Raw genomic sequence first — 21872 nt, 5'->3', positions numbered from 1 at the left:
TCATCCAATTTCCCATCACTATAGCAGGCAATCTGGAGGGCCGAGTAGAAATGTGAAAACTTGGCCGAGGACGGGCAGGAGAGGGTGCGGGTGATGGCGGGGTTAGTGATATTGAGGGGGAGGAGGGGGAACTGGAGGACGTAGTTGGGGCGGTGGCATTTGGCCTTGTGGGAGGGCCAGTGGGAGGATCGGCGATTAGGGGGTGCAGTAGTGGGTGGTGCGGCAGCGGGAGCAGCGGAGGAGGTGGGGGGCGGTGGTTTTAAATGGAAGGACAGGAGGGGTTGGAGCATTTGTCGGGGGGTGGGGAGGGAGCCATGGCGATAGGGGTGGTGATGAAGGGTGTGGGCGGAAAGAAACCGAAAAGAATAACAAAAAGCGGTCGGATATTATTGGTTTATATCTTTGATTTCTGATTCAATTCCAGGGCCGAAATCCTGTTCTGGTGTCGGTGTTAACGCGGCGACAGAGAGTGAGAAGTGGATGTAAATTTGAGCAAGGTGATAGTACAAGACTTGGTGTTTTGGTGAAGCCTTGAGAGGAAGAGTTTTTGAGCCACTGCTAGGAGAATGTCAAAGTGTTTGGCCATATTGATAAGTCCAAGGTCGCCATCATTGTCAAGAGCAACGAACACTATGGGGAGACTTGCCCTTTTTCCTGACCAAGGCACTACAAGCGGAGGGTTTAGGGGTGGGGTTAATACAGGCTGCCTATTGTTTTGCTTGCTCCTATCCCAGCGGATAGGTATAAAAGATTCACATCCGCGCGATTACCTGGAGCTGCCTCTCCAGGTAGAACCTACCTTGATCGGTATGCCTTTGAGCGAAGTTGGTGTATGGCTGAGACATGTATGACGAAACAACCACAGTCTACAGGACCACAGCAGGATCATCAACTCAGTGCAGAAGCAATGTCATGAAACACGCCGTGTGTGGCTTGCAGCTGAGCTTCACCGTGTGGTTGGCGAATGGGCATACCATTATTCATCGCAGCTGCCGTGCAGTTTGTGGCATTGGTTCATCCCATCTTTACTGGCACAGACTGATCGTCTGTGTCTGCGTAACTAGGCCGCATTAGTACGAGGGAAAGGTTGTGCATATGCAACAAAACATGGAATGATGATGATGAGGGGTGCGGATGCGTGAGAGACAGGTCTATAAAGTCCATGACAACCCCGTTGGAGATCGGACTCAGGGGCAGACATCTTCACAATTCCCCGCCTTCTCGCATTCCATACTATAATCATACAATGACTCGTCCGGTCAAAACCAAAGCCATCATGCCCGCCGAAGAGGTCAAGGACACCACCCACGAGGTGATCAGCTCCTACTTCATTGGCCCCCGCGCCGAGAACCTCCCCCAATTCCGAGAAAACATCGCCACGATCCTCGACGAACTCCAACTCGCGCGCAAGAACTACTTTGAACAAGATGTCGTCTCTCTTTCCTTTCTCCCAGGTCTCTTCCAGTCCAGTCTGGGGCTGTGCTGATACACTCGCCAGGAAAACGACTTCACCTTCATTCCCCCCTCTATCCAGACCTCTCCCTCCTTCCTCGCCTCCGCGGCCCGGACCAAGACCGCCGTCCAGCAAACGGCGCGCCTCCTCGGCCAGCACTCCATCCCCTTCTGGTCCCCCCGGTACCAAGCCCACATGTGCACCGACCTCAGCATGCCTGCCCTGCTGGGCTACTTCATGACCATGCTATACAACCCCAACAACGTTGCCCTTGAAGCCTCCCCCTTGTCCACCGTCGCTGAGATCGAAGTCGGTGAGCAGCTCTGCGAACTGTTTGGTTTTGAAGAGCAGGACAAGGCCTGGGGCCATGTCACCTGCGATGGCACCGTTGCCAACATTGAAGCTCTATGGGTGGCGAGAAACCTAAAGTATTACCCGCTATCTGTGAGGAAGGCAATGGATGACGAAGATGGCCCGTTGAGATTTATCAGTGAGGAGTTCAAAGTCCGAACTTGTGAGGGCAGGTCGAAGCTGCTGAAGGAGATGAGTTTGTGGGAGATGATGAACCTGAGGGTGAAAACTGTTCTGGATATCCCCGGGCTCTTGCACGAGCAGTTTGGGATCACGCCGGAGTGGTTGGAGGAGGCGATGGCAAAGTACAATGTTCAGACGGTAGGGAAGGAGGCGCTGAATCGACATTTCGGGGTTGGTGAGGGGATGGATGGGCAGTTCTTTGTGCCCAGCACCAAGCACTACTCCTGGCCCAAAGCAGCAGCGCTGGTTGGATTGGGGTCCGATAATGCTGTCAGTGTTGGGGTTGACCATGATGCGAGGGTTGATCTTGATAAGCTGGAGAAGCAGCTGGAGGAGCGGTTTGCTAGGCAACAGCCTGTTTATTCGGTTGTAGCTGTCATTGGGTCCACGGAAGAAGGGGCCGTGGATCCGTTGGAGAAGATCCTGGCCATGAGACAGCGATTTCAAGCACGAGGCATGTCGTTCATGGTTCATGCTGATGCAGCCTGGGGAGGTTACTTCGCCACGATGCTGCCTCGAGAGGGCCAGGATGATGCCGACAGAGACGGAGGCGATGACGGCCTTGTGCCCGACCTGAGCCTGAGGGTCGAGACACAGCAATCTCTCTTTGCTTTGCGGTACTGCGACTCGATCACGGTCGACCCCCACAAGGCAGGGTACATCCCCTATCCTGCTGGTGCACTGACGTATCGAGACGGGAGGATCAAGAATCTTGTGACATGGACAAGTCCGTACTTGTCCCGAGGGGCAGTCACCAGTATTGGAATTTATGGTGTGGAGGGAAGGTAAGGGACAACGGCAGTCCTTTTCCTAGCTTGACAGCAAGTTGACAATGACCACAGCAAGCCAGGTGCATCAGCTGTCTCGACATGGCTGTCTAACCAGTGCATAGGGCTTGATCAGAAGGGATACGGCGCTCTTTTGGCGGAAGCATGCTTCACCTCGTCTCGTGTGAGTTACCTCGGGTGCTGACTTAACGCAATTGTGCTCCGGTTGACAACAGGCAGCTCTCGGCCCTCTGGGCCGCACTCTCCACCCCAAGAGACTCGTTCGTCTGCACTCCGTTCAACGCATTGCCGTCAGAATCCTCTTCCGATCCGAGGGAGGTCGAGCGAGAAAAGCAGAGAATCAGAGAAGAAATCCTCAACAAGTCAAACGCCGAGATCATCGCCCAGGACAGCATCACCATAAACCAGGCCGACAAAACCATCACACTTCTCCGCGCCCTTGGCTCGGATCTCAACATCAACGCCTTTGCCCTCAACTGGCGCCACCCAGATGGCTGCCTCAACACAGATGTTGAAGAAGCAAACTACCTCATGGAGCGTGTCGTCAGTCGTCTATCGGTCGACCATCCTGATGACAACCCTTCTTCCATCCCATTGTACTTGACCTCCACAGAGTTTGAGTACAAGGACTACGGAGACTGCGCCACCAACTTCAAACGACGTCTCGGGCTTGATACCAGCACCCCTCACGAAAAGCTAATGGTGCTTCGTAACGTGGTGATGAGTCCCTTGGCAACCATGGACGGAGACCACGGCCGATTCATCAACATGCTCGGCGAGACCTTCCGGGAGGTTGTCGAGAAGGAAGTCAAAGTATGCCAGGCACGCAACGACGACAGCCCAGATTATCACAGCTTCTGGATCAGAGGCCGTGGCACGGCCAAGACTGTTTACCTGTCTTACAGACCCATGTTCCACCTCGCCAAGCACCGCAAGCAAATCATCCTCGAGGCAGAGTTTGCCAGCGAAGAGGGTCAGCAGGCGTACAGCCTGTTGGAAGGCAACACAGGCGACGATGAGATCATCCTCAAAACCTCTGACAAAATCGACCTCGACTCTTTACTTTCCTCCAGGACATCCAGCACCACCCTCGTCGGAAATCTAAGCACCTCGTCCAAGTAAGCCCCTCTTCTCTCCCCTCCCTTTTCCGCTCCCGTCCCGCTAACTGCCCTTCATCCAGTGGCACCATCCTCCCCCGCACCCCCCTGACCATCCTCTCCATCCTCAAAAACCGCCCCTTGAACACCTCCTCGCACGACGACACCTACCCCTCCGGCTTCTGCCCATTCTACCTCTACGGCCTCCCCAGCCATACCTCCTCCCCATCAGAAACCTCCCACCAGCTCTACATCGACCACATCCTCACCAAATCCCCCAATATCTTCCTCTCCTCCCCCATCGAACTAACCCTCGACAACGAACAGCCGATCCCCTTCTCCACCGCCGTCACAAAAGGGGCAATCCTCGCCCTCGAAGGCATCCACGAAGCAGCACTCCAACCCTTCCCCGCTGACCACCCCCTTCCCGCAAACTTCTTCTTCAACCCCGGGAGGGAGTTTAGAGTATCGATATGGGGTGACGATCGCGCACCTGATGGTGAGTTACCATTCTTTTTTATTTCCCTGTTACATTCCTACCTCACCATCAGGAGTAGGAGGGAGAAGAAGCTAACAAACAGCAGCTAGCGCGAGGGGTCTGCTGACAGAAATCAAAAAGACCGAACCTATAGCTAGGGGAAAACTCGTCCTGAAAGAAGACGTCGGGGGTATGGTGGTGGATGCGGAGAGGATTAACCGGGATCCGTGGAAGGAGACGGAGGAGCAGAAGGTCAGTCTCTGGCGGGAGAGGTTTGGCAAGGTTGGGAAGGAGATTGATAGGGGGGTTTCAATATCTGGGGGGAAGAGGGAGGCCGCAACGAATGGGGTGGTTGCGGATGGGAATGGGGTGCGTGTTTGTCCAAACTGCGGTGAGTAGGTTAATTGGAAGAGAGGGAAGGGGGGGCGGGGGGGAAGGTTGGTTGCTTTTGTAGGGTATGTTTTGGTATGTAATATCAAAGATTGCGTCTCGCCACGCGTCTCGCGTAAAATGTCACGATGTCTACCTTGCAACACAGCGGCGATGACACCAGCAGCTACACCTGCCACAGCCACGGCCATACCCGTGCCCATGCCCCGAGGGGCAGCGCCGCTCTTAGTCACTTCCTCGGCGGCCTTCTCCCAGGCCTCGAGGTACTGCGAGACAAAGTCCTTTGAGTCCTTCAGCACATGATTGTCGTACCTACCATCAGATTCTCGCTGTCAGCATACTCTTTTCTAAACACATCACGCCATCATCAGGGAAACATACCACGACTGAGTCCTCACCTGGTTCCTGTTCCACTCCCCACCAGTCAACATAGCCTGCAGCAAAGCCTCGGAATCGGGGGCATGGGTGATTGCCGAAACGATATCCGAAGTGAAGGAAGGGTATTTGGGGTTGTGCATAAAGGAGCTCTGGACCTTGTACCACGTTGTGGCCAGCGGCGTGATGAATGGCGATACCTCGGAGGGGACGGGGGATGGTGAGTAGACCGCCGAGACAAACTGATTCGCATCGGTCGAAGTGGGGAGAGTGAGTCCGTTGCCTTCGTCAGTGGCAGAGACGAGAGCAGCACTGCTGATGGCGAGGAGGGTTGAGAACTTCAGTTTGAGAGGATTATTTGTGGCTGACGAGGAAGAAGGATATGAGGACAAATGAGAAAAGTACAAGGCGAAGGAAGGGGCCTTATATACCTAGGTATAGAAGGAGCACGCAATTTCACCAAACTAGTTCATGCAGGGAGGGTGATGTTTCGGTCTCGTCTTTTGGTGGTACGTCGTGATCGAGCCTCGTCCAGTGCTGCCTAACCTGTTGGTTCCTGGTTCCCGTACGGTACTGTGCGTCACATTTTGGTAGTCCTTCACCTATCAGAATGATCCAATAAATACACTTTCGACTTTCTACGGGCATAAGGTATCTTTGGGAGAGCTGTCGAATCGTATATTGGGGTCCAAAAAGGTGTCAATTCCCGTGTTCCACGAGGGAGAGTCCCAGGTGGCTGGAAAAGGCCGAACCGAGTGGTCCTGGTCCCACGGCCAAGATATTAATTCCCTAACAGTGGGCGTTACTGACTAATCTGACAAGAACATGCCCGACATGTCGGAACTCACATGTCGACTCTGCCGTCGACAAGCAGGATGCCACTCACACACAGAGTCCGAGCTGTGAGCCTCAAGTTTTGGATACCTACCTGGCATCAGAGTATCGGTCCAATTAGCAGGTGGACAACAGAATCCAATACGAATGTTTCAACAACAGAAACATGCATCCATAGCCTACCCCCATTTCTACCCTCCTCAACTACCCCCCACCAAACCCATACTCCCCCTTCACAACACCCCCCTCCCGCCCCGCCCTCTCAGTCACAGCAACCACAGCACTATTTACCGCCTCCCCCCCCTTGGGTACCCCGCTTGGAAAACCTTGCCCCCCTTTTCCAACAAATGCGGCAACGGCGGAGTGGAGGTGATCTTCTGGAGGTGCACTACGCCTAGGCGGACGATATGCCGGTCGATGGGGTGGGAGAGGTAGCTTGGGCTTAGCACTCGGGGTTTCGAGGGGGAGGAAAAGGATATGTGCACGCTGCCGCGCGATGGCTGCATTTGCGGGGAGGGCTGAGCTGGCGTTTACAACGGTTAGGGGACCGGCGCGGTTGGTAAGGTATTTGGAGAAGGCTGCTTGGAAGACAGCGGGGTCGGCGAAGTCTTCGGCTGTGGTGAGATGGGGATTTCGCCATTAATCTGGTGTGGGTGTTAGGGTTCTAGATCTCAGGATCTTGAGGACAATGAGCAAGGTACTAACCCCAGAGGCAACATGAGGTGATTTTGGTAATTCTCTCCAACAAAAGCCATTGTTGACCACCACCTTGATTCCCAACTTGTTCAGAAGTCTAGAGCTGCCAATCCCAGGCAGCTCTAGCAGCTTGGGAGACTCAACTGCTCTTGCCGAGACAATCACCTCCTCGTTGATCCAGACATTGTGTTTCACTCCGTCTTTGGAATACCCCACGCCTGTGACAGTTGGAGGGGCGGGCGCCTTGCTTTCTCACATCGGTGTGAATCTTTATCACGAGAGCGAGCCCCGGTAATGACCTTGAGATTCTTTCTCCCTTTGGCTGCAAGATAAGTGCCTGTTACCAGGGTAGCTCCGTTCCTTGGTCTTCGAGTCAATGTTGAACGGATTAGCAAAGCCGCCCAAAGAAAGTCCTCCTCTCGGGTCTCCGGTGACCCCTAGGCCCAGCTTCTCAAATGTTCTCGCCCATGTCTTCTGGAACGGGCCGTAGACTTCTGGAAAGGAGTTTACGATTGGTCCATTCTTCCCATGCACTGTCTCGTCAAGAAACTGGACTCCTAGATCGTGCTTGACCTCCTTTGATGAAGTCACAAACTGCTCTGATTTCTTGTAAATACGGCTGCAGCTCCTTCGAGAACCAGGATATTGGACGAGGGGATCTCAGAGAAACGTGCAGCGAGTGTAAGACCAGCTGTTCCCCCGCCTACGATCCTGAGCTCGGCATTAATAGCCTGTGTCGAAGGCGAAGAGTAGACTAAGGCAATAGCTTACACAAAATCCCATGGTTGACCTTGGGCGAAACCTGCCGCAAGGAAAAAGAAGCCGCTCAAGACTTCTGCCAACATCTTTGCTTGGGACCTAATGCGAAGAAATGATAGAGAGGAACAGTGCACTGGAGGGGATCAGAGTTATACCATACGTACTAATGAGGATGCTCCAGTCTACCTTATCTCCATTGGTAAATCCATCTCAATGTCCAACAAAAGCTACACAACATAGGAATATTGATAAGGCTGATGATGACTGCATGTTTCTCGGGTTTATTGCGCCTCTCCTAGATCGTCTCTCGGCTGTACAACTCCGCCAAGAGCGCCATTTCGGGCAGCTCATTCTCGTTCTACATTTTGTGTCCCCGAAGCCCCCAAAGTGAACATCCTAACCCATAATCGCGAGTAAATGCCACAAGCAGAGCGTCCGAGAAAGAAACTAGTACACACTGATACACCTAAACCCCCCTCTCGTCACTAACCCTCCTCCCCTCCACCCATTCCACAACCACCTGAAAGTCCTTGCACATGTGCACCACCCCCATCCCATCGGTCTCGACCTTTTGCCCCTCCGTCTCCGGATTCTGCCCCTCAAGCGCGGTATCACCGCAACACATGAGGCTCTGTCTCAGGTAGCCAAAGCAGTGGTTGATGTGGCTCTGGTCATCATCATGCCCTTGCATTCTTTTATACTTAACATCACCCGCAACAAGCGAGTTGTACCTCGTCATGATCATCTGCAGGCAGTGAAGCTGGTGGAAGACAGCCACCGAGTAGACTTGCTGGTTATGGAACTCCATCGGGGGAGGGAGGTGGGAATTGCCGGAGGGGGTGAAGTTGGGTGGGGTGGTGATGAAGCCGTTGCCGAGGGGGAAGGAGGAGGTCCAGGCGGGAGGGGGGGTGGTGCTGTTGTTTGGGGCCTCGGGGTCAGGGTGGAAGGTTTGGGGGCGGAGGGAGACTAGGTAGGTAGGTAGGGTTGTTTAGAGCCGTGTCCTGGGTGGGCTGTGAGGAGAAAAAAAGGGAAAAATCATACATTCTGGCACAAGGCCGCTGATGTCTGAGGCGAGGTGGAGGGTGTCCTCTTTCCCGCTCGTGACGTGAGAGTTGCACTGAGAAGATGTATGTAATGTGGAATAGGCGACGATGCCCCATGTCGCGCAGCTGCAGATTAGGACGGTGAAGAAGGCGAGAAGGTACAACGTGATTATAAGGACCCGTGATCTCCTGGCTGGTGTTTGGCCTTCTTGAGTCGTGTCATCTCGCCAACTCCGAAATATGGTGCGACTGCGAGGAGACTTTTCCCAGTTGTGTAACAGACCCAGTCCTTCACCATGCAGCTTGGGAATGGCATGTGTTGTTGAAGGGCTGATCGGGGACCCAGCGAAGGTTGTTCTGCTGTCGAGGCTGTATCGTGATGATGCCATCTTAGGAAGAAGCCACCAAGAATAAAAATAAAGAAAAGTACACAGAATAAAAATAAATAAAAGTACACAGAATGAGAAGAAGAAAACTGGGGTGCACAGTTTCTTGGAAAATGGACGGAGGAGCCAAGTTGACTTTCCTTAACCTTAGGTGTTAGACGTTAAGAAAATAGGGGTCAGGGGTCAGGGATTGAGGGCGGACAGGTTCCGTATCCATAGCACATGCCACAGTCTTGACGTAGGGTACAGCGGCATCTTTTATAGAACAAAGAACCCCAAGATGTCTGAGCCTGATTGTTTGCAAAGGAGCAGGTCTGGGGCGAGGCTTGGCATGTGTCCTGCCGTGTGAAAATCACAATGGACAATGTCGATCATTGCCATATGCCACTGCCTGAATAGATGCATTTCCCGCACTTTCCCGTCTGGTGTCGCAGATGGAGGTCTGTTCTTTTGCGAAAGCTTCAAGGTTGAGGCTCTCATGAGCCTTGTGCTGCAGCGGCCAGCTCTTTTGTTTAACCCAGGACGGTACGCGGGTGCATAATTAACAGCGGGAATACTCCGCCAGAGGAAGAACGCTTCGGGACATTCAGCTTGGGTCTATTTCCAGTGTTTAGGTAATTCCATGCCAACAAAGCCGTGGGCGAACCAAGGTCACGCCAGCAGAGGAGGGCGACATCGTTCTAGGACCTAGTGTCCAGTCACCTAGGTAGGCATTGTCCAGGAGTATGATAGATTGGAAACTTGAACTTGTGGTCTACTAGGGGATGTTGGGTCATAGAACGAAGATATAGGTTTGATCAGGGTTGGCATAAAACTTGGCTTAACTGTCAAAGTCAAGCCAAGCACTAAGTTAAGTCTGGTAGGTGGGCTTGGCGGCTTCCATTGTCAAGTTCGCTCGTAAAGCTTAACTCGAACAAGCTCCTTCGGTCTGAAGACTTGATGATAGAGTCACACATATGAATTTTGCCCTGAGATTCGTGTTCATGACCCATATGCCATCTCATAGACCATGTTTATGTACAAAGTTAACCACACATGCTAGTTACATCTTTCTCCACACCCCTTCTTGCCAACCACCATATACAATCTACAAGCATTGCGAATACCACTGGTTACTAGCCTGGCACGTCCCCTGGGCACAGCACGTCGGCCCCGTCCATCCCTGCCCGCCACATTGAGCCCACCTAGCAGCACAGTTTCCACCCGGAGTAGCACTTGGCGAAGGCGCCACGGCCGTCGAGCTAGGCCCGGGAGCAGGGCTACCACCACCACCACCATCAGCACGAATCTCGGGGTGCGCATTCGTGGTCAACATCTGCGCATAGGCATCAAACCACGCGCCCGCCTGCGGAGCCCCCGACATGCCACACGTCCCGTCCGACTCGCCACCGGGCTTGACCCAGAGGATGGCGTCGACGTTGGGGTTGTTGGTGTTGGTCGTGAAGGGTTGACCGAAGCCGGCGGGGGAGACGTTGCACCACTCGCCCCATTCCTTGCGGGCGCCGTCGAGGGCGACGCGGCCTTGGTCGATGATGAAGTTGGTAGGGAGGCCGCGCTCGCGGAGGGCGTTGCCGAGGGAGGTAGCGTAGCGGGACTCGTCGGCCGAGGGGCTGCCGGCCGTGTATGGGGGTGGGTTGTTGGTGGAGTAGGGGTTGTAGTTGGAGACGTTGCTGGAGTAGCCGCGGATGCGGGCGTTGCTGCCGGCCTTTTGGAGGATGGTGGCAACTTCGGCGGCGGCTAAAAGGGAGTTAGTTCGATCTCTTTGGGTTTTGTGAGAGGAGGTCACTGCTTACTAGGCTTGAGGTTGTCCGCCCAGCCGAGCCAGCCGCCGTTGGCGACGTCAAGGTAGAGGTGGATGTTGCTGGCCTGGAGCTGCTGAATGGCATAGGCAATGCCGTCCTGCTGAGGCCCGCGGGCGTTGCGGCAGAAGGCAGTGGTACCGGTCACCATGTTGCCGATGGCATCAGGCTCAAGAATAACAGCAAACTGAAGATCCGATGCGGCCTTGAGCTTCTGAGCAAAAGGCTGGACATACTCGGTGCGGTAACGGTTCAGACCGTTTTGGTCCAGACTCAGCTCTCCTGAAGAATGACCGGCGCTGCAGTCGCGGTCGGGGAGGTTGTACAGCACAAGACCGACGATGGGCTTCTCGCCCCTAGACTGAGCAGCGCGGGCATTGCGGATGGCGTCATCGATGTCGCGAAGGAGGAAGATGTTGGAGATCCAGACAAAGGTGCCGACCTTGTTCTGGACGTACTGCACCTTGGCCGCGTTGGTCTGGTCTCCGCGGGACAGGAAGGCCTGGCGAGTCCTCTCGAGCGACTCGCTGTACTTGGGGTTGACGAACAGGCTGCGGCCAACAAAGGGGTTGCCGGACTGGCGTGCCTCAAGGGGAGAGGCACTGCCGGTGGCAAGCAAGCCAGCGAGAATGGCGTAGACGGCGCGCATGTTGTCGGCAGCGACTGTTGAGAAGACTTCCCGGTGTTGACCCTGTTGATCAAGAGCAAGCACCAGACCGAGACTGTCTTGGGGTCATCTTTTATATCAAGAATCCTCTCTAGGTGTCGGGATTCGCATTCTCAGTTGAGTCTGTCCCAGCTGTTGCGGAAAGCATCCCGTCAACCCGGGATCAAGACCTGCCTAACCCGGCTCACGAAGCCGTAGATGGTGTCCATTCCGTGACATCATGTGCTCCTTTCACGGCATGAATCGAAGTGATTCCCATCGCCAGCAGGTCGGCCGGGCCCGCTCACGGCTGGGGTGCGCCGCCGATGTTCCGGAAGCGATGCGGAGGAGGTTGCGGCTGTCGAAACGGGCGAAAAACGGAGGCAGACGCCCGCGTTTGCTAGGCCCGGTCTAGTTTTGTGGGGTCACATCGGGGGAGAACCCCATAAACTTGGGCACATATTTGGCCGAAGTAGGAACGTTATGGAGATTCTCGGTAGTCGGAAACGCTTTACCAGTGGCGCGCTTCAGCACTGCGCTTGACTGCCTCGTCTTCCCGCTCCAATCATTGTTCTGGATTGAGGTCTATTATGCTCCCCACAGCTGTAGGCTCTATTTGGGTCAGTTGAGAACCAATGTCTATAGGAGTTGGAATAATATCGACTCTCCCTCCTATCGGCCGTTGTGTGGGATTAGGACGATTGTCAAGACCTTGGGCTGGGCTAACATCCATTCGCAGGGCTCAATATGTCAATATGTCAAAGTTGCTTCCGGAAGTGTTCGAGCCTTGTGACCTCACTCCTCCCTGTTTTCTGGGAATCTCTCGGTAATCCTCATCCACTGTCCACTCTGAATCAACAGACCGTACTCCTTCTCCCTCATCCTGCCTTTGGGGTCTGCCATCTCAAAGTCAAAGCGGCGGAGTAGCTGGTGATTGTTAGCCAAGGTGTTAATGCCAACAACTAATCAATCGAAGGCCTTGCCTCAATAATGACCTTGTTCAACTCCATAAAAGCCATCGGCTTGCCGAGGCAGACCCATCTCCCATACCCAAAAATCATCTCGACCGTGTCGACCATCTTCCTCTTGGTCACGGGGTCAACCTCGAGCCACCTCTCAGGTCGAAACACATCGGCATCTTCGCCAAAGAGGGCTTTGTCTTGCATGATCGCCCAGGCGTTCTGCCCGACCCTCGTGCCACCGGGGATAAACTGGCCGTTGATGTAATCCCCCTGAGGCGGTACTTGCTTGAGCAGTAGGGCCATAATAGGAGGCTGCATGCGAAGAGTCTCATAAATCACAGCCTGCCAACCGTCAGTCCCTGTCTTCAGCAAAAACCCCCACACGACAAACTCACCTGCAACAACTCCAACCTCTTCCCCTCCTCATTCTTCACCGGACTCGAAATCCTCCCCTCCCTCACCCCGTCGTCAATTTCTTTCTGCAATCTCAAATACACCCTCCTACACGCCGCCAAATAGAGCACGACCCCCCTCACCGCCACAGCCGTAGTGTCGCTCCCCGCCACAATCTGAAACGGCACCTCCACCTCGCACTCCCGCTGCGTAACCCCATGCCGGACAAAGACCCCGAGCATGTCCTTCCTATCCTTCTCCGCCCCAGGGGCGAACCTCTCGGCGACGATCTCCTCAGCCATCTTCATAATCCCTCCCACCCCCCCGCCAGACTTCTTCTTCTCCGGCCCAACAACCGCGAGGACGTGCTTGTTCGTCAAGATCTTGCCCACAACAGGCCAATCACTCATGATGCCCAACCACGCCGCCTGGTCGTTGATCGTTCTGATCCAGTCAAACATGTCCTCGTTCCGGTCTAGATACCCAAACTCCTTCCCATAAGCGACTCTGGTGATAACATCGAGCGTGAAGAACTGGGAGATTCTCGCAAAGTCCACCTTCCTCGTCGGGCCGCGTGGCTCGGAAATGCATCGCTTCCTGATATAGGACACAAGTTTGCTAATGATGTGCTCGATGTCGCTCTCCAACGATGGGACCTCCTTCGCGTTGTACCCGTTTGCGAGCTTGGCCCGAAGGGCGGTGTGCGCCGTGTTGGAGGTGCAGACAAAGAGGTTCTCGCCCCAGGGGTCGAGGCGGAGGGGGGTGTACCAGCTTGAGCGGGCATATTCCGTGCGGGCCGAGTTCATCTGGCGGATGAAGTCCGGGTCGGAGGAGAGGAGTTCTTGGGGGGCGATGCGGATGAGGGAGGAGGAGAACTTGGCGGGGAGGGCACCGTAGACATGGGCTTGACGGGCTGTGGACCAGGCGTAGATTTTGTAAAGGTTGGTGAATTTGGCGAGGAAGGGGCCGGGGATGTGCGAGAGGGGGCGGTAGGAGAGGTAGTGCCAGAGGATGAGGAGGGCGAGGGAGGAGAGGGAGAGGATGGGGAGAAGGTGAAGGCTGGCAAGAGCCGCGTGGAGGGCTGAGGATATGGGGGACATTATGAAGTGGTGACCTACCTAAGGCACCTGGGCATACTGTGTGCTTCGGCCTTGCAACGTTGAGAAGACGAGTCGGGCTTATTTATGATGTCTTGGACGGCGAACAAGTCCGGCTCGGCTTGATAGAATGCGAGTGTGCCTATTATACTCGGGATACACACGACAGACATGTCGTCAAGCACACACAACCAAGTGATATCAGGGGACGCAGATCACGTCACCTCTGTGCTGACAACCCCATCTGCCGGCAGCGATAGACCCTCGATGCACATCAAGGGTCGCATTTACGAGCACCGTGTGGCATACCTATCTGACATGCCGAGGGCGAATCAAAAGAGCTTCCAAGGCAAGGGCCGTGGAGTCCTGTACAAGACAGCACAATTGTCATGGTTACACAGACATGCCGTGAACGGCGTGATTGGCACAAGATGGATAGAGGGGGTCGTCTTGGGGTGAGGGGAGCATGTACGGCTGCCCTGTTCTGGTCGTCATCAGCCATGATGATTCTCTCCTTGATTGAGGTACCTCCACGTCTATCATGAGCCGGCTACCGGTAATACCTCCCCTTGCTCCACGCACAAAACACTTGTCAGATCATTCTTCCCATCGCCGATGATGAACAGAGCCGGTAGCACCGGCAGCTCAACCGTCACGGTAACCCCTTTGCTGCCATCGCTGTCTTGGCAGTCGACGAACTCCCGTCCGAGTTCAACTGCATCGCCTCGTTTGGGGGTGCTAAAACAAACATTTGCTCGATGTGCTCCGAATACAATGGCCAGCTCACTCGCCCTCCCCACGGCCACCGTCAGCTCCTCTTGTATCTCTTTGCTGACATCGCCACAGCAAACGCTCTTCAGCATCGCCAGCATGTTATCCTGGACTCGTTGGCGATTGACCTGGACAGTCTTGCTGACCCCAGTGGCCAGACTGTTGCCATCCGCATCCTTTGCTGCAGCAGCATACAGGATAGACTGAAAAGTCGCCGAGCGCCACGAATTCGCATATCGATCCCGGTACAAAGGCCCAAACTCATTCTGTCCCAGAGGACCATTCTCGTCCTTTGACCCATCACCCTCGACGATTCCCTTCCAGCTCCGGTACAGTTCAAACAATGGCCCCCCATTGCCCCCAGGCCCCAGTGCTCCAAACCCGTACGGCACCGAGAAGAAGCCATCCAGGATCATGGCCCAGATGAGAGCCTTTACAAAAAGCCTCTCCTGGCCTTTTCCCTCTCGCTCCAGGAAGCTGGCCGCATCGATGCTCCTGTCGATTGTCATGGGGCCGAGATTGAACGTGATTGTGTCGACAGATCGCTTTAGTGCCCGGTATTCCTCCTTGAGACTCCTGTCAGACACAAGTCGCAGGTCAAAGTCGCCCGGTCTTTCCATCAGGACCTGCTTGAGGTCAGCAATTTGTCTTTCGTACTGTTCCCTTTCCCGAGCCGCCTGTTCGTCACGGTTCATCATGTAAACTGCCATCTTGGCGTCGGACTCTTCGATGCGGTGGCTGATCTCGGTCTTGTATTTTGCCGCCTGACTCTCCAACTCGATCTGGTAGTGGTGACGCAGCTCCTGAAGCCTCATGGTGCTTTCGTCTTTCAGTCTTTGTATCTGCTCCTCGTACCTTCTCGCCTGGTGTTTCTGCTCAGCCTTCAACCCGTGCACCTGCTGCGTCATCGCTGACTTCTCCACCTCATACTCGGCCTTGAGTCTCCTCTTCCCATCTTCCATCTTGTCAAGCAACTTCCGCAACTGGGAATCCGTCTCACTCCGGTGAACCTCCCTCTCCTTTGCAAACTTGACCTCCCTCTCCTCCACCATCCTCTGAAAATCCACCTCCGCGTCCTGCAGCAGCCTCGTCAACTTCCCCCTCTCCCCCTCCAGCTTGGCAACCTGTTTCTCAGAACTCTCCAACTGCCCCCTCCCCTCTTTCAACTCCTCCGCCAGCCTCTCCTTCTCCCTCGTCAAGTCATCATGCGCCTTCTTCCACTCCTCGGCAATCTGAAAGTTCTGCTTGGCGTTGTTCTTGAGATTGTTCAACTCCTCCCTCACCTTCTCCCCCTCCTTCTCCAGCTCCTTGACCCGCTCGACCGCCTCCTTGTCACGGTCGTGCAGACGGGTGAGTTCAACCAGCTGGTGCGTTCGTCTGGCCATGTCGCGGCGCGTGTCCTCCAGCTCCATCCCCAGCTTCATCTTCAGGTCCCGGATTTGTTCTTCATGGCTGGCTTTCAGGCGGTTCATCTCTGCTTCTTCCCATGGCGAGGGGGTGGGGGTGCCGTTGCGGGTCGAGGTTGAGTGTGCCCGGCGGTGGTGGTGGTGATGGGAGGAGACCCAAGGCTCGGAAAGGGTGATTTCTGCTGTTGGGGGTTGAGGTTGGGGTTGGGGTTGGGAGCTGGGGGGGTCGTGGAGTGGTAGGAGGGCACGGTCGAGGTCGAGAGATGTACTGGCTGGGAGTAGTGGTCCTGGGTCGGCTTTTGCGACAGTATGTGCCGTTTCGCGAGTTTCCGTGCGTTTGGGTAGGATTATCCGTTTCGTTGGAAGAGGCATCGAGTCGCGCTTCTTCTTGGTGCCGAATTTGCGAAAGATGTTTGTGGCTTGGGAGTCCATGGTTGGTTTGATGTGTGTGATTACTCGGGATACTGATGATCAAGTCAAGTGAAGCGATCCTCACCTGAAGGTTCACGAGAGAGCAACCTCCGGCAGAGAATCACAAAGAGTAAGGAAGAAAACCACTCACCCGGCTTTACCCCGCTCGACTGGCTTCCTCAAACCATTTAATCGGCCTTGGGATGCCAGCCAGATCTGTCTTAGGAGGTGTGGTTGTTGTCGGCGCCTGCATTGGCGTGCGTGGGCTGAATTCGAGGGGCCTGCTGAGCCACGCTGATATGGCCGTTTATTGGACGCCACCACGCAGCCTGCTTCTGACAAACTCCAACCGCTTAGAGGTCTGGCCACACCGTGACACCGTCCCTCTTGACCGGGGTCATCACCAAGAGAAAGTCGTGGTACCTGTGAAGCGTGGATCAAATATTACTTGTTTCCATAGCTACTACCTAGGTGCCACATCTGTTCTCCTCACGCCTCCCTAGGTCTCCCCAGTATCCTTCTCAAAACCTCCTCCAACTTCCCCTCGGCATCCTCCACCATCTCCTTTGCCCGCCAAGCAACAAACCGATCAGGTCTCACCAGCACACACCCATCCTCCTCCACCTCCCTCTTCTTTGCCCAGTCAAAGTAGACATCTTCATAGTCCTGATGCCAGCCGATACTGTAGCTGTTGATCTGCAGTCCCAACTTCTCACCCACTGACTTTGCCGCCTCCTTCCATCTGCCTCCCCCAAACCCAGTCAGCAAGCAAAACTTCCCATGCCCAGCCAGATCAATCGTGCTCTTCATATTCTTCGCTGGTATCCGAGTGTTAACCCACACATGGGGCAGTCTCCTCCCCGGGTATGTCGTTACAACATGTGTTCTGACTTTATCTTCTGGCACCGCAGGCCCCGGTCCTGTCTCATCGTCAAGGTAGACTGCTGGTGAGTGAGAATAGTTCTGGTTCATCTCTATGCCCAGTCCGTGAAACTCGGTCGTTGTTCTCTCAATTCCCTTTCGGAATTCCCGTCTTCGCTTCCTTCCTTCTGGTGTCGCGGATTCGAATTCGGCGAGGATCTTGGCGCGCTCAGCTGGGTCGGGGGAGAGCATCCCGAGGGTTTGCTGCCAGGGGATGTGGTCTCTCAGTCCGTCGTTGGCTCGGGTGATGATGTCTACTCCCACAGGCTGTCTCTCAAGCGAGTAGGAGTCCAGCAGGCCGGGACTGGCCCTGCCGTCGAGCACGTAGGAGACCTTCCAGGCGAGGTTGAAGGCGTCTTGGAGACAGGTGTTGGAGCCTAGACCGTTGAACGGGGGGTGGCGGTGGACTGCATCACCCAGGCAGAACCTGTCCCAATGTCAGTTACATCAACACCACAATCACTCGTGACAAAAAGACTCACACATCTCCCTCCTGATACCTCTCCGCCACCACCTCATTGATCCACCACTTGCTCGCGTGCACCAACTCCGCCTCAACGCTCTCATCCCCGATCACCTCCTTCACCCTCGCCAAATACTCCTCCTCGGTGGCCTCCATCTCCTCCCCCTTCAAATCCATCCCCGGCTTCGCCAAAAAGATAAACATCCACTCGGTCCAAGGCTTCACCATTCTCACAATCGCCGCCCACCCCCACGCCGGCGCCTCTCTGCCATCGATCCCCTCCTCCGGTTTAAACACCCAATGCAAGTTCCCCACCCTATGCGGCTCCATCAAATGCGTCAAATCCGCCCTCACCAGCACATTCAGTGCCAGCCCCTGCCCGGGCTTCTTGATCAACGGCAATCCCACCTCCCTCACAACCTGACTCCTCGCCCCATCACAGCCAAACAAATACCTACACCTGATCTTATAACCCCGCTTCAATATCTCATCCCGCACCTCCACCTCCACCCCCTCGTCTAACTGCTTCACCTTTAGCAACCGCGTGCTGAACCTCACCCCCCACCCCCCCTCGGTTGCTTTCCGCACAAGCACCGGCTCGAGCAGCGTCTGCGGCAGATCAACGTGTTTGCACGGCGAAGCAGCCTCGTACGCGCCCTTGTAGATCGGGTCGTGGCCCCAGGAGTACACCCTCGCGTACTCCTCCCCCGCCAAAGACCGACACCAACGGGTGTGCTTCATGTTTGTCGAGGGGGTCGCAAGGGAGAGACACTGTTCCTCGAGGCCAATGTCTCGAAGTGTTTCGAGACCAGCAAGGTTGGTGATGTGCGCGCGAGGGGTGGGCGAGGTTCCCGGTGCTGACGCAAGCAGGAGGCCCTTTTTCCCGTGCGAGGCGAGGAAGCATGCTAGGGAGGCGCCTGCGGGCCCGGCGCCGATGATGAGGAGGTCGGTGGTGAGCATGTTGCCCTCCTCCCCGACTTGATCGGGGCTGATGCGGTCGCCCATCTTTGTCTCGGTGGTGTTGACAGTTGGGAAGCGGTTTTGTCACTGACGAGTTGGAGAATCGCTGGAGGTCATATAATAACCTCCCTCCCTCCCGCCAGCCCGGGTGTAATACTGCAAGTGGATCCAACCACCCGGTTCGCGGGTAATTAACGTGTCACAAAACCTGCGAGTCTCGCCGTCAAGAGGGGAAGGATTTCCTTACTCAGAGATGACCAAGTGGTGTGTGTGTTGCAGGCTAATATTGTCCAATAAACAGGTGTCGTTGTAGCCTGGTAACATTGGCCCTACCAACCGCCGCATTCAACCCCTCCCCTCCCCCAACACCCCAACGTGCGGTCAAACGCCTAGAATTGACAGCGGAGGTACAATCTGGGGAAACTAGAAAATCCGGGGGAGCATGGGGGCACGGGAGTGAGGGGCTGGCTTGCCCAAGTGCCGAGGTGGAGATGCGGGAGGGCGGACCGATTGGGTGAGAGATGCATGGATTGATAAGGTACGTTGCAAAAGGAGCTCCTCTGTACTCTGTCGTGTGTAAGGTAAGGTAGCCGTCTCATTCAGTATTAATGTCGTCTCTAGGTAGACCAATTCCACAACTAAAGCACCGCCCGCCCATCCTTGTAAAAGATGGTCCCACCACACATGTCGATACCTGGCCATCGGCATTGGTTGTAGATTTCCAAGGCACCAGCCGCAATGCTGCTCCACGACAAGAGTTCCTTGTCCTCCGAGTTCTGTTTCATTTTATCAAGTTTCGGGTGGTCAGTTTTGCCGTCTCGAAAATCAATGTCTGATGTGTTGCCGGAGAGCGCCGTAGTGTTCGTCAGACTGAGAGAAGGTCTTGTTCCATCCAGGGTAGTCCTTCTCCATCCGGGCCACGACGTCCTGGATGGTACCGCTCAGGTGAACAGTGGCACTGCCGGGGGTGTTGAGGTCGATGGGCACGTCCAACTCGATGGGAACGATGCTGTAGCCGCTGGGTGGACCGGCAGCTTCAGGGTCCTCCAGGATCTTGAGGAGACCACAGACCAACTGTAGTGAGAGACTTAGTTAGCACTTGTTTATTTCAGGTCGAAAAGTTGCTAGAAATCAAGTTGAAAATACCTACCCCGAAAGGTGCGAGCAAGACGCTGCAGACGTGAATGGCGAAGGAGAACATTGTAAACACACTCAAGAGTTAGCTGTGAGAATGTTTCTATGACTGGCAGAGGAAGGGTTTCGAACAATTCTGCCACAGGGAGAGACGATGTATAGGTGCCCATCTCGCAATGATGGCAGCAGGCAGTCTCCGCCAGTGGAGCAAGGCCGAGTTAAAGGAAAGTTGAAGCGGAAGCAGTTGCTCCTTCTATGCCCTTGAAATATTGATATGAAGTGGAGTGTCTCCGCCAACTCAAAGAGAAATTTCTGCGAGAAAGGAGCAGTCTGTCTAAGCCCTTCCAGAGCCATCTTTTATTCCGCAACTTGCTTGCGGGTCTAATCAAGCTCTCATTTCTGGGACTAATGGACTAATAAATAAGATTGAGAACAAGCTGTGAACTTGACCGAATGCCACGCATCAACCCGACTTGTCGCCCAGACAAAAAATGCATGGGAATATTCGATAGTGCTATATAATAGGGGACAGGTAGCAACTCTAGATGTCTATCAACTTTTATTTGTCAATGCAGACATCTAAAGGGCCAGATAATGCCGAAATGCCGAAATGCCGAAAAAGTCGTATAGTGGCTTGAACAACCTTTGGATATTGCTTTGTTGGAGACCTTTTGTGACCCGGCCTGACACGGTTCGGCCCGGCATAGAATCAACGACACTTCGGATGCTCTCAACAGGGCTTACCTCTTCCAGTAACGCATTCTCCATCTCCCGAATTGTTTCAAGAGTGCCCCGGAGCTACCCTTGAAAACCCTGATTTTCCATTTGTCAGTGCTTCCTGGTTCCTTGGCATAGCAAAAAAGAAGGGTTTCACATGGGCATGAAGATGTGACGTCATCGATCAAAGACTCAACCAACTAGTGGGCATCGCGAGCTTCGACGTCAGCCAGACCGCCAAGATATTTGGCGGGATGCCGTCAGTGGCTGCTGCTCTCCCATCACGCGCCGGTCGCTACCCATGGCCAAGCCGACGGCCGCTGATCAACGATTCGTCCAACGGCATTAACGGCAACCAGCTTCAATTGCTGGCCAGTGCTGGTGCTGTCTTGTCACACCTGGCTCCAGCCCGTTGACAAGCACTGGTTGGCTTGGAGTCAATGCCATTTTCTCGTCATTTCTGTGGAATTCCAGATGTCACCGCGAGAAGCCTGATGTGCACCTTTGGGTTGCCATGATATAAATTCCTGTCTGTCCAGTCTGTGGTCAGATGAATTTCTTCCTCTCTGTTCAACCAATTCACCATTTACACTCCACTACCTAGTGAAGCCAAGCTCCTCCAGCCCGACCACCAGCAACCCTCAAGCCTAAACCAATCACGCAATGGCACGAACAGGCCGCACCTCCGCCCGCACGGGGCTGGCCCCCTTCCTTTTGGCCTCCTCTGCCATCGTCTGGATCTCGGCCGTCATTGTCATGGGCATTCTTGCCTACCTCGTCTCTGAGGGCACCCGCGGCGACTTTGTCATCTACTCTCTGGTTATTGTATGTGACCCCCCACCATCGTTTTCAACGAGCACCCAGCTAACCTTTGCAGTCTGTCCTCACCACCATCTTCTACCTCGCCGCCTTTTTCCTCGCTGGTCGCCCTGGTTTCGTCTTGCTGTTCAACCTCATCTTTTCCTATCTATGGCTCGTGGTCGTGGTGTTCACAGCCAGCAGCTACACCTACAGCAACAGCTCCCTTCTCCATGCGGTCGAGGCCTTTAGCTTCATCGCCTTCTTCTTCCTGTTCTTCAACGTCCTTTACGACTGGCACAACGGCTTCTACCGCGGTGGTGCTCGCACCACTGCCGTTGTCTAAACACTGGGCGGCACCATTCTGATCAGAGACATTCGAAAACTCACACGACGCGAGACATGGTCTGGACATGATTTAGAGGACATATGTTTGGACTGGATAGGAGCTGGAAGAAGATATGGCTTATGATACCACCGATACCCGATACCCCGCTGAGACTGGCATGGATACTAATGGATTTATATCACAACGGAAGGAGGAACTGGGAGGACATTCTT

At 54.6% G+C, this 21872-nt stretch overlaps 9 protein-coding genes across 9 annotated transcripts; 2 read left to right on the top strand and 7 right to left on the bottom strand.

The window, feature by feature from the left end:
- The first annotated feature begins 307 nt into the window (after positions 1 to 307).
- Positions 308 to 4861, top strand: QC763_0060720 (uncharacterized protein). The gene is made up of 6 exons (XM_062905848.1): positions 308 to 1429; positions 1499 to 2772; positions 2830 to 2938; positions 2995 to 3893; positions 3956 to 4371; positions 4457 to 4861. Exons 1-6 carry the CDS (start codon positions 1163 to 1165, stop codon positions 4747 to 4749), a joined length of 3258 nt encoding a protein of 1085 aa, XP_062765242.1. The 5' UTR covers positions 308 to 1162; the 3' UTR covers positions 4750 to 4861.
- QC763_0060710 (uncharacterized protein) lies at positions 4443 to 5694 on the bottom strand (the record flags this gene model as incomplete). The annotated part of the gene is made up of 2 exons (XM_062905847.1): positions 5122 to 5694; positions 4443 to 5052 (listed from the first exon to the last, which is right to left on the bottom strand). Exons 1-2 carry the CDS (start codon positions 5256 to 5258, stop codon positions 4443 to 4445), a joined length of 747 nt encoding a protein of 248 aa, XP_062765241.1. The 5' UTR covers positions 5259 to 5694.
- A 2176-nt stretch (positions 5695 to 7870) lies between these two features.
- QC763_400560 (uncharacterized protein) lies at positions 7871 to 8873 on the bottom strand (the record flags this gene model as incomplete). Its single annotated transcript, XM_062911670.1, has 2 exons — positions 8446 to 8873; positions 7871 to 8370 (listed from the first exon to the last, which is right to left on the bottom strand). Exons 1-2 carry the CDS (start codon positions 8834 to 8836, stop codon positions 7871 to 7873), a joined length of 891 nt encoding a protein of 296 aa, XP_062765240.1. The 5' UTR covers positions 8837 to 8873.
- Positions 8874 to 9704: 831 nt separating this feature from the next.
- On the bottom strand, positions 9705 to 11281 carry GH6D (putative exoglucanase gh6d; the record flags this gene model as incomplete). The annotated part of the gene is made up of 2 exons (XM_062911669.1): positions 9705 to 10570; positions 10627 to 11281. The coding sequence occupies 2 exons, from the start codon at positions 11279 to 11281 to the stop codon at positions 9921 to 9923; spliced, it is 1305 nt and encodes a 434-aa protein (XP_062765239.1). The 3' UTR covers positions 9705 to 9920.
- A 792-nt stretch (positions 11282 to 12073) lies between these two features.
- On the bottom strand, positions 12074 to 13733 carry QC763_400540 (uncharacterized protein; the record flags this gene model as incomplete). Its single annotated transcript, XM_062911668.1, has 3 exons — positions 12074 to 12205; positions 12274 to 12582; positions 12636 to 13733. 3 exons carry the CDS (start codon positions 13731 to 13733, stop codon positions 12074 to 12076), a joined length of 1539 nt encoding a protein of 512 aa, XP_062765238.1.
- A 536-nt stretch (positions 13734 to 14269) lies between these two features.
- Positions 14270 to 16339, bottom strand: QC763_400530 (uncharacterized protein; the record flags this gene model as incomplete). The annotated part of the gene is made up of 1 exon (XM_062911667.1): positions 14270 to 16339. One exon carries the CDS (start codon positions 16337 to 16339, stop codon positions 14270 to 14272), a length of 2070 nt encoding a protein of 689 aa, XP_062765237.1.
- Positions 16340 to 16807: 468 nt separating this feature from the next.
- Positions 16808 to 18707, bottom strand: QC763_400520 (uncharacterized protein; the record flags this gene model as incomplete). Its single annotated transcript, XM_062911666.1, has 2 exons — positions 16808 to 17666; positions 17722 to 18707. The coding sequence occupies 2 exons, from the start codon at positions 18705 to 18707 to the stop codon at positions 16808 to 16810; spliced, it is 1845 nt and encodes a 614-aa protein (XP_062765236.1).
- A 378-nt stretch (positions 18708 to 19085) lies between these two features.
- On the bottom strand, positions 19086 to 19863 carry QC763_400515 (uncharacterized protein; the record flags this gene model as incomplete). Its single annotated transcript, XM_062911665.1, has 3 exons — positions 19086 to 19403; positions 19575 to 19736; positions 19813 to 19863. 3 exons carry the CDS (start codon positions 19861 to 19863, stop codon positions 19086 to 19088), a joined length of 531 nt encoding a protein of 176 aa, XP_062765235.1.
- A 584-nt stretch (positions 19864 to 20447) lies between these two features.
- QC763_400510 (uncharacterized protein) lies at positions 20448 to 21657 on the top strand (the record flags this gene model as incomplete). The annotated part of the gene is made up of 2 exons (XM_062911664.1): positions 20448 to 21338; positions 21391 to 21657. The coding sequence occupies exons 1-2, from the start codon at positions 21177 to 21179 to the stop codon at positions 21655 to 21657; spliced, it is 429 nt and encodes a 142-aa protein (XP_062765234.1). The 5' UTR covers positions 20448 to 21176.
- Positions 21658 to 21872: the final 215 nt, after the last annotated feature.

The sequence above is a fragment of the Podospora pseudopauciseta genome, chromosome 4 (genome assembly GCF_035222475.1).
Source record: "Podospora pseudopauciseta strain CBS 411.78 chromosome 4, whole genome shotgun sequence".
In the NCBI taxonomy this organism is placed as follows: Eukaryota; Fungi; Ascomycota; class Sordariomycetes; order Sordariales; family Podosporaceae; genus Podospora; species Podospora pseudopauciseta.
Note: the sequence above shows the minus strand (reverse complement) of the source record. Positions and strands in the feature narration are given on the sequence as shown.